Source organism: Oryzias latipes, chromosome 9 (assembly GCF_053564925.1).
Source record: "Oryzias latipes strain Hd-rR chromosome 9, Olatipes_Hd-rR_3.1".
In the NCBI taxonomy this organism is placed as follows: Eukaryota; Metazoa; Chordata; class Actinopteri; order Beloniformes; family Adrianichthyidae; genus Oryzias; species Oryzias latipes.
In genome coordinates, this window is record NC_136245.1 from 26,122,897 (window position 1) to 26,135,788 (window position 12,892).

Sequence of the window (12,892 nt, forward strand, 5' to 3'; positions counted from 1 at the left end):
CACATAAGCTCAGCAGACAGAAGCGTGCATCTGGCGAGAGTGTGAAGCATATGACACATGATTGGCAGCAGGGGGAGGATGGGGGAAAAGCAGTGAAAGGGGAAATGGGCCTTGTCACATCTCCAGACAAGCCAGGAGCTCAAGTTTGATCGTTGCCCAGAGAAGAGAGCCAGTGTCCCTCCCTCCCCCCCAACCTCTTTTTGCTGTCAGCACAAGGGTGCAGGCTCGGATGATTAGGTGCAGGCCCAGGTTTCTCCATCACTCTTGTGAACAGACGTTGCGCACAAAAGACACATGTCAGAGCTCTTCCTACTGTCTGACGTGTGACTGGTCTGAAATGAGTGACTTAAAGCTGACAGACTGAAGTTTAGAGTGTGCCCCACAGCTACGCTGGGATGCACATTTCTTATGATTGGAACGGGGGCAAGGGAGCCCAGACTGTACAAGCAGAACCTCATCAAATTCCTCTGTGAAAACCCTTGCAAATACGCTCTGAATATTTAGCTCCCTTCTCCCCTAGGCCCAGATTCTCTCCCTTTTACCTTCTTTATTGTTTCTATGTTTTTTAGTGTGTGTGTGCAGTGGATATTGGGAAGCAACAAAAGTTCCTTTGGATTGACATTTTTTTTTTTGCACACTGATTGGCAGATGAAGGACAATGAAAGAAAATGACAGGGTGACACAGGCTTCAAAAATTCTTTTGCCACTAGAATCCTTCCCCCATTGTAGATTCCTTACAATAAACAGGGTAAAAAGAATAAAGGAGAAAGGGGGTGTGAGGCTTTTTTACAGGGATGGTGAAGCGTAAGAACTGCTACCAAGTCGGACTGCTTTTAAAGTCCCACTCCAATCATCTTGATCTATTGTAAAGCCTTCCCAGTGGTCCTTTAATTAAAATGATGCCGTATTTAGCCAAAATCACCTCTGACTTGTGGGCGGGATTGTTGAGGTGGAGAAAGGCTGCCACCATTTCCCATAATTCATCTGTTTACAAGTTCCCCCGCTAGCTTACAGCCGCTTACAACCCAAAAATAAAATGACAAAAACATTGGAGCTATCCAGTCGTACAGTTTTGAGCCAGATGCCAGCTCGGACGAGGAAAACGAAGACGCACATGGATCTTTTTTTTTCTTCCTTCAAGTAGATGCATTGAAATGGAGTGGAGCAGATTGTAGCACTTACTATAGCCTTTTTCAAACAGCATTTTTTCGCAGAAAATGCCATTTTGATAATAATTTATTTTGTCCTCCATCATAAGAAAAACGCCAAAAGAACTTGTTAAAAACACCAAATACACAATTTTCATTGAAGTGGGTCTGTTAAAGGTCGGAATAAACGTCCCGATTGGGTGTTTAGAGTAGAAAAACAGCAATGAGCCTCGATTTGGACTGAACTTGGTGTGTGTGTTTTGTGCAGACCAGTGCAACCTTAATTAACTAAGTGTAAAGAGCTAAGATGAAGTAAGCTGCTTGGTTCCACTCTCCTAACCATGCAGGCTTTTGGTCCGTCCCTCCCTCCTCCTCTCTGCCTTCCTCTCATTCAGGATGGCACCCATTGACTGCCACTGACCTAATTTGGGCAAATTTCAATGACCTACTTCATGGGTGAATGCTGACTTGCCCACAGGAGGTGATTCTTTCACACACAGGCAAACATATCCCCTCTGTCCTCATGATTAATATGCAGGACTCTGAGTCTCCTGATGGAGTTGCAGTGGTGCAGGAAAAAGTGCCCCCTCAGCTGAGCCTTTCACCCTCCTCAGTGGTTTCTAAACATTAGCCCTGCCTTCCCCTCTGGCATACATGGCATCCCATATAAAAGTAATGCTTTATTCTCTAGTTAGATCAATTAATCTATATGGGCGGAAAATCCATTCGCATTTCTTCATAAAGTTGAAAGGATAGCGGTGATTCTTTGACCTACTTTAAATTAGTTCAAGCATCACCGCCTCCTTGCTGCAGGTTAATTCCCCTCCGGCTGGACGGGAACCTCTAGATGTTTTTGGAAGGAGTTTTGTCACACTTGGATTAGTTTTTCTTTTTCTATTGAGTTGGCAATGAATAATAAAATTCTACTGCCTCCTACAAAGCTACTGAATTTAGAAAAGAAGGCTAACCTTGATTTCTCTCTCTCTCTCTCTGTCTATTATTTTGTTTTTGCTGTTATCTGTTAGCTTTTGCTTGGCTGGGTGTTGCATGTGTTTGACAGAGAACCAGTGAGATATTTGTGTTTTTGTTTCGAATGTGTGCAGACCTGCTCGCTTTACTTTGTGCCTCTCTGTGTTTGTCCACATGCATGCATGCTGTGTGCCCCCACAAATACAACCCATGAATGCAAACACGCACATGCACATACAGGATCACTCTGGGCAGATATGTGTTGTCATGGCAACAGATACAGATGACAACAAAAGAGGGGGGAATATTGTCTCCCCTTTGTCCAGCAGGGTGCAATTTATCTCAATGTAGCCCATGAAAGGCGGCTATTTACATGAAATAAGAGCTGTTTCTGGGAAATGGGCATCTCTGAAGGTTTTGATGTCATCTGCCCGCTTTTAGCTTGGAAGTGGAAACCTTAACCATCCAGAGAGGGCGAGGAGTGAAAGCTGGAAACCTAGCGAGAGAGCTCAGTTCCCTTATGTGGTTGCAGCTCCTCGCCCTGACAGTCTTTCATCGGCTCTCCTCGATGCACTTGGAGAAGGCCGAGCGCAGCTTGCGATTTCTGATACTTAACAGCTCGCACCGAGTAAATCTAACCCCCTCGCTTTCTAGCTTATCCTTAAGAGAGTGGTGCTAACATCAACGTCAATATTTACAGGAATAGCCTGCAGGCAAGTGAATCGACCACGTCGATTGAGCAGAGACACGGTCGACCTTTCTCTTCCTCCCCCTCCTCCCCTTCTTCCATCCCTCCCTTGTCTTCATCCCGGTAATGCCCGCTCCCAGGAAGAGGCCCACAGCCTCAGCGTTGCATTTCAGTGATGTTTGCTTTAGTTTTATCTTTGCTGAAGGTGTGTCTTGTAAGAGCGCGTGCGGGATCTCTGACAGGGCCACAGCTTCCACACAGGCGCTCTTTGAGGGATGCTGGATGACGTATGTCAGGAGATGTTAGATGTGAGAGGAATCCTCCTAACACACACACACACACACACACACACACACACAGATCCCTGCCTGTTCTGCTATTGTGGATTGCTTCTGCAGCGCTTTGTGTGAGCTGTCACACTTTCTCACAGTGTCTCTTAAGGACGGAGGTGCCTGACGTACCAGGCCTTAAGTGTCTGTGAAGTGGGCACGCCTGTTCACATGAGATCGGAGGATCTTCAGCCTAAAAGGAAAGCTGTGTCACATTTCACATGATTTCTTTTGTGACATGTAAACCTATAAAAAAATCTGGGTTAAGGTTGTCAGAGCAGCTGTTAACATGCTCGCTCGCTGCTACTTAGACTTAGGACTTGAATAAGATGTGGGTCACTCACCGTGATCTGTTTAGGCGTTTAAACCATTGCTGATCGTTTTTCTGTTTAGCCTGATCTGTGGGATAACCGGGAAGTTGGGGGATGTTGGGCGGGGCCATACACCAGGATGTGGCGCTGTGGCGAGGGTGACCTCAGTGACTCTGGAAGGGAAGGGGTTAAACACTAGCCAGCATGGCTACAGGAGCTGCGTTACGCAAACTGGCGGCTGGCTGGAGCTGAAAGGGGAAGTGCTGAGCTCAGAGGAACACTGGCTCAGAGCCATCAACCCCCCCACTCCCCATCCCTCCGCCTTCCTCCCCGCACTATCACCATCCTCCACCCCCCCCCCCCCCCACCCCCCCTGCCTGCTACAGCTGAGCGCTCCCCAAGCTTCCCACCGCCAGGCGTGGTGATGTGTGTTTGTGTGCCTGTGCTGGAATGCAGCTTCCCCTTCGGCTGCGGTGTGTATATGTGTGCGTGTGTGCATATGTGTGTCTGTCTGGAATGATGCCTCCCCTTGTCTACTGTGTGACGTCAGTACACACAACGGGTCAGCTTAGGGCTAAGCAACATTTTGTGTATGTGTGTGTCATGGAGGGGGGGGGGGGGGGGTCAGTTATTGGAGAGAGAAAAAAGCAAAGAGGAGGGGCTATTTGTGAGCAGACGGAGGCTGACTGCTGGGAGCCGCTGAAGCCAGTATGCATGCATGTGTGCACAGAGGCATCACGCGTGTGTGTCAAAGGCTGGAATTGTGTCTGCGTCTGGTGGAGTGACTTTCCAAATAAATTGGGAAGGGTAAAGAGTGTAAGGTTATTTCCTGGCGTGGAAACGTGGTGCTGAAAACACATTTTTGCACATGTGCGCTCACAGTCGGGCTGTAGTATTTCACTCTAGAGCTTTTAGTCCTTTTTTCACATGCAAACAGATTCTAGGCCTTAAGCCACCCCAGCTTTCCTGATGTCTTTTTTCTGTGTGCTCTACTAGCTTTATTTCATGCTTTCAGTGCATTTTTTTGTAGTTTGGGTGCCAAAATAAGATTTTTGAAGCTGCTTTCTCCCAAAAAATTAACATCAAGTATAAATTGAACAAGAGTCATGTCATTTCAGCGATATTGATAAACGTGTAAACAAACCCAAAAATTACAAGTCTTTTTCTCTTATTTTGTGGATTCAAAATAGTCCCACTCTGAACATCTTATGACCAGCATTCCCAGTGTTCTTTTGATCATGATTACGCCGTTTTAAACCCAAAAAACGAAACAATCATCAGAAATTCGCCTCAGGGTTGTGGGCTTCACTATCCAGCCGTACAGTTTTGCGCCAGATGCCAGCTCAGACAAGAAAAGCAAAGACCTACATTCATCTAGTCGTCTACAAGTGGATGCAGGAAGCTTGTGGCTTGCTGTAGTAAGTTGTAAGTCACACTTATAAGCTTTTTCCAACTGCATTTTTGCATCTGCTCCTGATTCACAACGATTTGAATAAACTAATACTCAGAAATGCAATTTTAAGCCTCATTTTCTTTATATGTGTCCTGCATCATGAGAAAAATGTTAATAAAACCAAAAAAATAACAATTTTATCAAAATTGGTCTTTAAAGTGATGCTGTGATAATTCGGACTCCTCCCCCTTTAACAGCGGCTAGGCCTCGCCTGCATGGGTTTATGACAGAAGTCACGCCTGAGCCCCAATGCAGCAAACGATGGCTTTTCCATGAATCCCATGATCTCCATGTAAGGCTCTGCCGGGACAGACCTGTGCTAATTACACGCGTTCAGCAGGAATTTCATTTAAGCTAATGAACCCTGCACACGGATTACTATAATGTACAGTTAATGCAGGACTATCTGGTGCCTTTTACTTTGAAAGATACCTGTTCGGGGGAAAAAAGGGAAGTTGAACCAGGACCAAACAGATGCTCAACATTTGTTTTTAAATGCATGCAAAACTTCACTTAAAGGGCCTCTACGCTGCTTCGTCTATTTTAGTGTTCAGCTCTTTCTCTATTACCAAACCATAACTTCTCCTACTTCTCTTTAGTGGCACTGTTCTGCAAATGCCTAAATAACAGTGAGAAGATACATTATGATATTTAACCCATCATAAATATATTTTTTTACCTTTGCAATATAGGTTAGAAGGTTTTAATAATAATAATAATGGATTCTATTGATCTGCACTTTTCCAGACGCTCAAAGCGCTTACAATGTGTTCATCACTCTTCATTCATACTTGGTGATGGTAGAGGCATGGCTGCCAGTTCGTGACCATCACCGGGATCATTCATGCACATTCATGCTGGTAGGCAGTAGCGTTAAGGATCTTGCCCAAGGGGATTTGAATAAAGCAATAATTAGAAATGCAATTTTAAGTCTAATTTTCTCTATATAAGTCCTTTATCATCAGAAAAATGCTACAAAACATGTTAAAAACACCAAAAACTATTTTCTTCAGAGTGGATCTTTAATCAGTTACTGGCTAACTAGATGTAAAATGAGTTTAGACAAATAAGACATCATTAATGTCCCCATAAGCTTTCCTCTGAGGTCTCGGTCCCTGAATCTAAGCACAACTTTCCTGCTGTACTGGCTGGTTTTCTGAACACCGTTTTGGGATCAGTCAGTGTCGCACCAACACCAACTCTGCCTGACAGGCGCAATCCAACAAAATTAGAATCCATTTTGAAAGTGATAGTTAGAAAATTGCAAGTCATTCCTGATGTACCGCATGGCAAATAAATGGCAGTAGCCGTGTAGCCGGCTGTCATTTCAACCACCAGCTCATGACAACTCCAATCACCCACACAAGTGCACAAACACACACGTGTGTGCAAAGACGGGGCCTTCTCTGCCACCTCTATGATTAGCATTCAGATTTTGCTGTCAGAATCCTGAGCGGAAGTAAAAGCATTGAAATTCATAGAATAACTCAAAACATTAATTTATGCTCACTTCTGGGAGCCGGTTTAGCTCGTGCTGGTTTGCGGCGCCTTCCGTCCGTGAAACCAGGGTTCGACTCCAGGCTGTTCCCTGTTCCCTTCTCCACCTCTGTGCCGGTTCCAAGCCCGGTTTGAGAAGGTTGCGTCAGGAAGGGCATCCGGCGTAAAACATTGCCAAGTTTACCATGCGACTTGTTCGCTGTGGCGACCCCTGATGGGAAAAGCCGAAAGAGACATTAATTTATGCTCACTTCTGTCTGTCGGGATAATTACTCAGACTGGGATGGAGGCTGCGTCGCCACACAGGCGCATGTGTGTGAATGTGGTGAGAACACACCCGGGGAGGAAAAGGCCTTTTCGTACCACCAGTGGGTTGAAGATACAAATATGGCAGTCCCTGGAGCTCCGGAGTGTTATTCCTGCCTGCCCCACACCTAGGACACACCCATGCACGCACACGCCTGGAGCAAGGACTCCTGCAGACGAGAGCGCTGATCTGTGTTTATAGTCGCCGTATGACTCCTTCCTTATAGGACCACACAGGCGAGCATGTATTGTCACGGATACAGACCAACCCTCCAAGATGCTGAAAGGCCTTCCATTTTCTGTTGTAACTTCATTAACAGGGCCAGCTCGAGGAGCTGCAATGCAGGAAATGCTCCTCTGGCTGTGGGTGGGAAGGAGGGTGTACAGGGGGTTGCCCAACGCTTCTCGACCCTTTCCTGACCTGCACTGCAGCCTTGCTTTTCTTCAGTTTTACTTAAGATCCCCTTTCATTTGGGCTTTCTCATTCAATCCAGCCAAACAGATTGGATTCCAGTCCAATAGCTTTCTCTCTGTGGGGCTTTCTGCTTTCGGTGGAAGCTGAGGAGGATCCCATGTTAGCGCTCAGTTTTCTGCTGGTGGTCCCTGTTGGCTTAGGAAGGTGCTGCTAAGGCAGAATGGGATTTAGGTGATTCTCTGTGTATGTCTAGAGCTAATTAGGTTATTTGATTTAAAAAAAATGAGGGGAATCTGAGCGGATAGATGTGCCTCTCATGGTTTCTTCATTTTGCTGTTTCTTGACTTGCTTCTTAACCAGCCCATTTGTCCTGATCTCCACTTAGGTTTTGAGATCTGTCACGTTCATTGACTGCATATGAGAACTGGACCGAGTGAGTGTGACGTCACCTATAGAAAATGACTTGCTATCGATTCCAACTAATTGAAGTCAATTCAGTTGCCTTTTTCCCTGAAATGGATGTTGCTACGTTGGAACCAGGAATTGTCAGTAAGCAGTGGTTGGTCAGAATCGACATTTCTTTGACAACCACTCTGGCCAATCAGCAAAGAGTTAGGCTACGTTCACACTGCAGGCTGAAATGACCCAATTCCGTTTTTTTTGCCCCTATGCAACCCAATTCCGATCTTTTCATGACAGTCTAAACGACACAGATCCGATCTTTTCAATTGCGACCCAGGCCACTTGGGTATGCCGGCCTGATTCCGATACGTAGCCGATCTTTTCAATTGCGACCGCCGTCTGACCGGCCAGGCGGCTTTATTCCGAATCGTACGTCATCGATACGCAACAAACGTCATAATTCTGCGTTGAAGTAGGCGGGAACGCGAACGTAAACATCAACTATGGTGGACGATGCTGCTGAGACCAGTCAGCGGAAGGGAAGCAAAGTCACTGATTGGATTCATATTTGGGGTGACAGCTCTATTCAGGCCAAACGCGAGGGCTCTTATCGCAACCGGGCGGGTTTTGAAAAGATTTCCAGCGAAATGGCAGAGCGTGGTGTTGAACCTTTCCTGCGATGACTTTTTTTCCTCTTTCCGACCGTGGTCAGAAGCGCGGGTGAGACCGGCTTCTGCACGGCCGAAGGCAGATCCTCCTTCAGGGTTCTCTTCCCCGTTATGGCTCTCACATTCTCCAAAGCGGGTTAATAAAGAGTCAAAAGCATTTATTCTGGGGGAAACCTTCTTTATTACCGTTCTTCTTCCATAACACACAACATGAATGCGCCCCCCACTGCCCCCCTCATTCCCACTTCGCTGCACGCGCTCTTCTTCTCCTCTCTCTCTTGTCTTACACATACACACACACGCGCGCCCAGCACATACACATCCCCATTACACGACAGTGGGTACAGACGATCCCTGCTCCAATGCCTTCTTAAAATGAGATTGTAAGATTGTAATCCGCTGTTGACAACACTGTTGTTGACATCCATGTTAACGTTAGCTACTTCCGCAAACAACGAGTGACGTCGTTCACTGTTGAGTACTTTTCTGCGCATGCGGGTCTCGTTTGGGTCGTGTCACGGTCACACTGTAGATCACAAAAGTTCGGATTTACTAGGAAATGTGAACGGTCTTGCAAAAAAAATCGGATTTTTTCAAAAAATCAGAATTGAGCATTAAGCCCTGCAGTGTGAACGGAGCCTTAGTCCACACCCCTACCATTTGAAAACAGGCTCAAACATTGAGAACATTCAACGTACTGAGGCCTCTGATAGGCCAGTTTAAAACTTGAATTACAACAGAAACACTGCAGAAAAAATACATGTTAAAAAAATGTATCGGAGCAAAAATGGTTATTCTGACAATTATAATGACTGAGTAATGGCTGTTTATCGCTCAATAGAAGTCTATAGAATTTTAGCTTCTTGGAACCAGGAGGTACTTCCTATTTGTAAGGAGGGGTCACTCGTTCCAGTTCCCATATACAGTCAATGGTCACATTTAAAATAATTCAGACCAAAGGAACATATGGGCACTGTCCAAACTAAACAATGTTATAGATTATTGTGGCAGGAAGTTATGATCCAGATCAGTTTGTAAATCTAATAACCTTCCTGCTCTTGTACCTACATTTTTCTAATCCATTCAAACGTAAATGTTGGCATATGTTTGTTGCTTAGCTTAATCTCATTGTAACCCTCTCATGGCAGCAGATGCACTGAAGGAGCGGCAGGTCTCAGTCGGTGTCTTTGCTCAGTCAAATAAGAAACATCCATTATGTCTGAAGCCCCCTTTGTTGCTGAGGAGACAGAAGTGGTTGTATCTGGTCATGAGTGCATGCTGGCTTCTGGAGCACCTTTACAATTTCACAACGAAAGCTGCAGCAAAGGGAAATTTGGAGGAATGCTTTGATGCTGGTCCTCCGAAGGCTGTGTGTGGTCCACAGGCGTTTGTGGTATTTGAACCCACACATCCATACATACATACTTACATACCCTCACTCTTGCCCACTCGGTCACACACTGCTGCTGCCACAGGCTCGAAAAGCGCTTGGGGCCAAGTGTGATTTCACCAGGGCGGTCAGGAGGGGTTTCTAGGGCAACCTCACTGAGGCCCTATTCTAAAATTGGCCTCCATGGTTACTTTGAAAGCCAACCCTGGCCTCTTGAAGATGCACGGGAAAAAGGCTGTGAAGTCCTCTCCTGGAGGGGGTTCTGGTTGGACTGGGTGAAAGGGGGAACCAGTATCTTTAATAGCTAGCACATGGGACACTGAAAGGAGTTCATACTCAACCAGGAGAGGTGTGTGTGTGCGTGTGCAAGCACTGTGTGTGTGTCTAAACAGTAATATCCCTGTACTCAGCTCTTGGCTAAATTAAAAGGGCATTTTTGGCGCGAAGGTCAGTTTTTGGTGCCCAGACAATTGGACGGCGAAAGGCGAAACTCATTACCTACCCATCTGTCAGAGAGTGAGAGTGAAAGAGCTGTGGGAGTGTGGACAGAGTGAAGGGAGATGGAAAGGGGCTGAAAGACCCAGAATGCAGTAGAGCAGAGTGAAAAGCAACCAACATTTTTCTACTAGAAGGGAGAGTTGTTGTTTTTTTTAATCATCAGCAAGGTTCTCGTCCTCCACATGTTTGATATTTGTACAAGCATCTCCTTTAATTTAGCCGTTTAGAAAGACAAACACCAGCTGAAGAAAGTCCAGCTGCTTTTACAACTGTCTGTGAATCGTGTGCTTGTGCGCGCACGCGTGTGCGTGCCGCAGTTTGCATCAGAGCTCCACTTTTTCTTTGAGCTCTCCGAGCCCCACATGTTTTTGATGTTCTGTTTTCTGATCCAGGGGCCACTCTTGAAACACAAGCCTGACTCATGCTAACAAATACACACCCACACCGAAGCGATCAGCATGTATTAAAAGCTTGTTTGCTCATTTGTATATCATTTCATAGCTAAACAAGTGTGCTTTCTGTGCTGCAACAGCTGCAGCATGTAAGCCTTTTTGTCTCGTTTAAGATTGTCTCAGTGTGGCCCCCTCTTCCTCTCCTTTTTTCCCACAGCTGTAGACGTATAGGCTTTGATCAGCGCAGATGCGAGCGTCTGCCATATTTGATCCACACCCCTTTTGTGTGGATATTGTTAACGAACAAGTACTTTCCTCTGCCAGCTGGCTGTGAGAATGGAAAAAACATATCTCCATGGCAATGTTTTTGCAGTTCTGCCCTGTGAGATACACTTACAGCTAACACTTTTTAGTTCTGCAGATAATGTTTTGTAAAAGGGCACAGGCTTTGATACAGTCTTTGCACGTTTGCAGCATCCGTGCAGTTTTTATGACCTTTCTAAGTATCAAATTTATTTATTTCTCCATAAACTGTCTCAGAATAATCAGAATAATAATGAAAAACTTGAGGTGTAAGGATTCATTTTAACAAGGATTCGATTCGTATCATAATTAGCGGTTGCTGATGGATTCAAAGTCGATATTGGTTCGTTTAGAACAATCCGGTCTGATTCAGCGGTTCAGTTGGCTGCGTGCAGGACTGGGAAACCAGAGTTCGACCCCCTGGGGGCACCATGAGCATCATCCAGTGTACGTCCTTGGGCTAAAACCTTCACACTACTGCCTAACCATGTAGCTACGAGAGGGCCTTAGTTCCTGTGCCGGTCCCCAGTCCGGATAAAATCGCCATCTGCCAAATCACCTGTGCAAATTAGTGAAAGCTGATTGGCCGTAGCAACCCCTGATGGGATATGCCGAATGGTGAACAACAACAACAGTTCAATCCGATTGACTGACCTAACACTGATCAAGGACATCTTTATCCCAAAAATCGATTAATTGATTAAGACGATTATGCGTTTCACTCCTACATTCAATCTCAGCAGAACTCCCTCACTAACAGTAGTTGTCTTCCTATTTATGATCTTTTTCTTTACTTACTTTCACCTGCACTCTGAAAAATAAGAAGGGGGGGGGAAAAAACTTACCTTGACCCGACTAATATTCACCTTTGTACAACCCAATTTCCCTAATCCTATCAAATATTCTGCTCAAGCCCCTCCCCTCTCTCCAAGCACAGTAGCCTAGAAGCCTCTTTGATGTAGACACTAATACATGCTTTATTTCACTGGGATCTGCACACTCAGCTCTTTGATAAACTTTAACGATATGTATGTCTTTGCGTGGCACAGATGGATTTCAGAGATCTCTCCGGAGCGCATAAATGAATTCATGAGCCGCTCTCCGTCGTTCTTAACCACTCCCATTGTTAATAAATCATGATCTCACACTTAGCTGGGGTGTGTGCGCGCGCGTCTCCGTCTTTCATATGCTCATAAGTGTGTGTTTTAAGCTGCGGACGGGGACTCGCCCTGACTCATTCATATTCATCCTTGCATAATGACTAGCCACACCTCCGGATTGTGCAGTCAGGCTGAGATCAAGCATTATATTCAAAGAAGAGGCTGTATAATTCATCCTGGAGCAGCTGCACTCACTGCTGGCTTCCCTCATCTCAACGTCTATGGATTATTAGTTTCATGCTTCTTGATTGATTTGCATTAGGCTCACTCTTCTCACGCACAGGCCAAAATCAGATCAGTGCTGATCATAACGTGTGATAAAAACGAAATGGTATATGGCCATTTGCTCACTGGGTATGTTCAGCATCCTGAGTGTGTTTCAATCAACAATAATGGAAAAGGACTTAATGAAATTGGAAAAAAATGTCAATCTTTTGGCAGTAAACACTTTTTTCTCTCTCTTTTGTTTACAGGTTTCCATCTGAGTGGAACGGTGACGGACCCCGCCACGTCTCCGGAGCTCGTCTGCAATGTCAGCGTCAGCTTTGACCGCTGCAAGATAACTGCTGTGACGTGCACATGCGGAAACAAGGACATCTTCTACTGCGCCCACGTAGTGGCACTTTCCCTTTACAGAGTCCGAAAACCCGAGCAGGTCAAGCTGCATCTGCCCATCTCAGAAACCTTATTCCAAATGAGCAGAGACCAGCTGCAGAAGTTTGTCCAGTACCTGATCTCAGTCCACCACACTGAGGTGCTGCCCACCGCACAGAAACTGGCAGACGAGATCCTGTCGCAGAACTCGGAGATCAACCAGGTTCACGGTGAGGAATCGAGGGTGTGGGGGCCGTGGGGATCCTAAATATCACGTGTCTTCCTTTCTCTGTGCAGCTATTGATTGTGTGATGAAGGTAAAATGTGGCAGGATCGATGTTACTTATTAATGGGATGCACACAGTCCAG

General features: G+C 45.7%; 1 protein-coding gene across 1 annotated transcript in view; it reads left to right on the forward strand.

The window, feature by feature from the left end:
- LOC101165561 (zinc finger SWIM domain-containing protein 6) overlaps positions 1 to 12,892 on the forward strand; it is a 44,176-nt gene that overhangs the window by 12,841 nt on the left and 18,443 nt on the right. Inside the window, exon 2 of the mRNA XM_011478983.4 lies at positions 12,403 to 12,753. Coding sequence (XP_011477285.1) covers positions 12,403 to 12,753 — 351 coding nt within the window. The remainder of the gene's footprint in view (positions 1 to 12,402; positions 12,754 to 12,892) is intronic.